The sequence below is a fragment of the Habropoda laboriosa genome, unplaced genomic scaffold (assembly GCF_001263275.1).
Source record: "Habropoda laboriosa isolate 0110345459 unplaced genomic scaffold, ASM126327v1 scaffold14, whole genome shotgun sequence".
NCBI lineage: Eukaryota > Metazoa > Arthropoda > Insecta > Hymenoptera > Apidae > Habropoda > Habropoda laboriosa.
Genome location: NW_017100137.1, coordinates 659,524 through 661,208, shown reverse-complemented (window position 1 = coordinate 661,208; position 1,685 = coordinate 659,524). Strand labels below are relative to the sequence as shown.

At 37.9% G+C, this 1,685-nt stretch overlaps 1 protein-coding gene across 1 annotated transcript in view; it reads left to right on the top strand.

The window, feature by feature from the left end:
- Positions 1-1,685, top strand: part of LOC108579484 (protein lava lamp-like) — a 15,876-nt gene that overhangs the window by 5,320 nt on the left and 8,871 nt on the right. The window contains 1 exon segment of the mRNA XM_017943032.1: positions 1-1,685. This exon segment is cut by the window's left edge and continues 696 nt beyond it; it is cut by the window's right edge and continues 3 nt beyond it. Coding sequence (XP_017798521.1) covers positions 1-1,685 — 1,685 coding nt within the window.

Here is a 1,685-nt window from a genome sequence, read left to right as displayed (position 1 = left end):
AAAACAGTAGGTTGCAAAAACAAGTCGAGGCATTATCTGTAGATGATACTGACACGGCTGCTATACGGGAAGATCAAAGTTCCCCGACCGAAGAGGAAACATCTGAGGCTTCTAAAAGATCGAAAAGGGAAGTTGATTTTAAAGCACAAATTGATGCGTTAACGGAAGAGAAGAATGTTCTGGAGAAAAAGGTAGAGGAATTGCATAATTCTTTAGAACAGTCGCATGACACTGATCAGGCGCTTCAAATCAATGATCTGAGAAGGAGAATAGAGGAACTCTTAAAAGAAAATGAAGAGACAGTTACAAAGGTGTCAGAATTTAAAACCTTTAATCAGCAGTTAAAGGACAATTTAACTGAACTGACACAAATGATGCACGATGATCCTAACAATGAGAAGCTGATTGAAAAGATAGAGAAATTGAATCAAGAGAAACGGGAACTTCAGGAGCAAATTAATACTCTTTTGCAAAAGCCTAATCAAGAAATATCTGAAACATTACAATTAGACGAATCTTCATCTCAAGAAACAGAGTCGGTGATTGTCGCTTCTTTGGAACGTGAAATAGAAGAATACAAGAAGTTGATTGCCGAGCAAACAGGCCTCATCGAAGAAATGAAGATAAAGCTCACAAAGAAGGAAGAGGAGCTAGAAGAGAAGGGTAAACAGATTGTGGAATACGAAGTATCCGGAAAGAAGGTTGAGAGCTTGGAAACTGAATTGAAAGAAATGTTTAACACTATAGAGGAATGGAGATACAAGTGCAACGAGATGCAGGAGAAAATGGGGAATCTTGAAGCAGGAAAAGCATCTATTGAAGAGGGATTCAGAATGTTGCAGAATGAAAATGTAATGTTGCTTGAAGAAAAGAAAGAGAAAGAAGCAGAGGCTATCATGCTGAAGCAACAGTTGCAGGATACGACAACTACGTTCGAATTGAAGCTCCAAGAGCAACTCACAATGGTGTCTGAAAAGGAAAATGAAATTGCCAGTTTAAAAGAGATCGTCGAAGAGAAGGATCAAGAGTTACATGCCAAGTATGCAGAACTGCAAAATAAAATGATCACAATAGACAGTTTGCAGGATGAATTTAACAACTGTAAACTCTTGATTCAAGAGAAAGATGCTTTATTAACATCCATGTCTAATGAAGTTGCAAATTTGAATAACGTAGTGAGAAGCAAGGAAGAGGCGATGTATATCTTGAAGGAAGATATTATCAAATTAAACGACAAGGTGGAGGAATCGAAACCTGTCAAAGATTACAACGATCTGTTGGAGCAATTGAGAGATAAGGATATGATTCTTGATGAGTTTCAGTACAGGATAAACGCCACCACGAAGGAGAATAACAATCTATTGGAGAAAGTGAAGAATTTATCTCAGCAGAACGACGATTTCCAAAATCAATTATCTGAAAAGCAAAAGGAACTTGCTGATCTAGTAATGATGAAAGATCACTTGGAAGCACAAATAGAGAAAACTAAGAACGAGAAAAGCGAAGTAGAAATGCGAGTTTCGGAATTACAGAGCATTGTAGACAATAACGGCAAATCCATCGACAATCTGCATGCGGATTTAAGACACAGCTACAAGCAAATAGAACAGCTGGAACAGAAGCACGCTGATGATATTCAATTGCACCACCAGGAACTTGAGGATCTAATCAACGAATTAAATGCC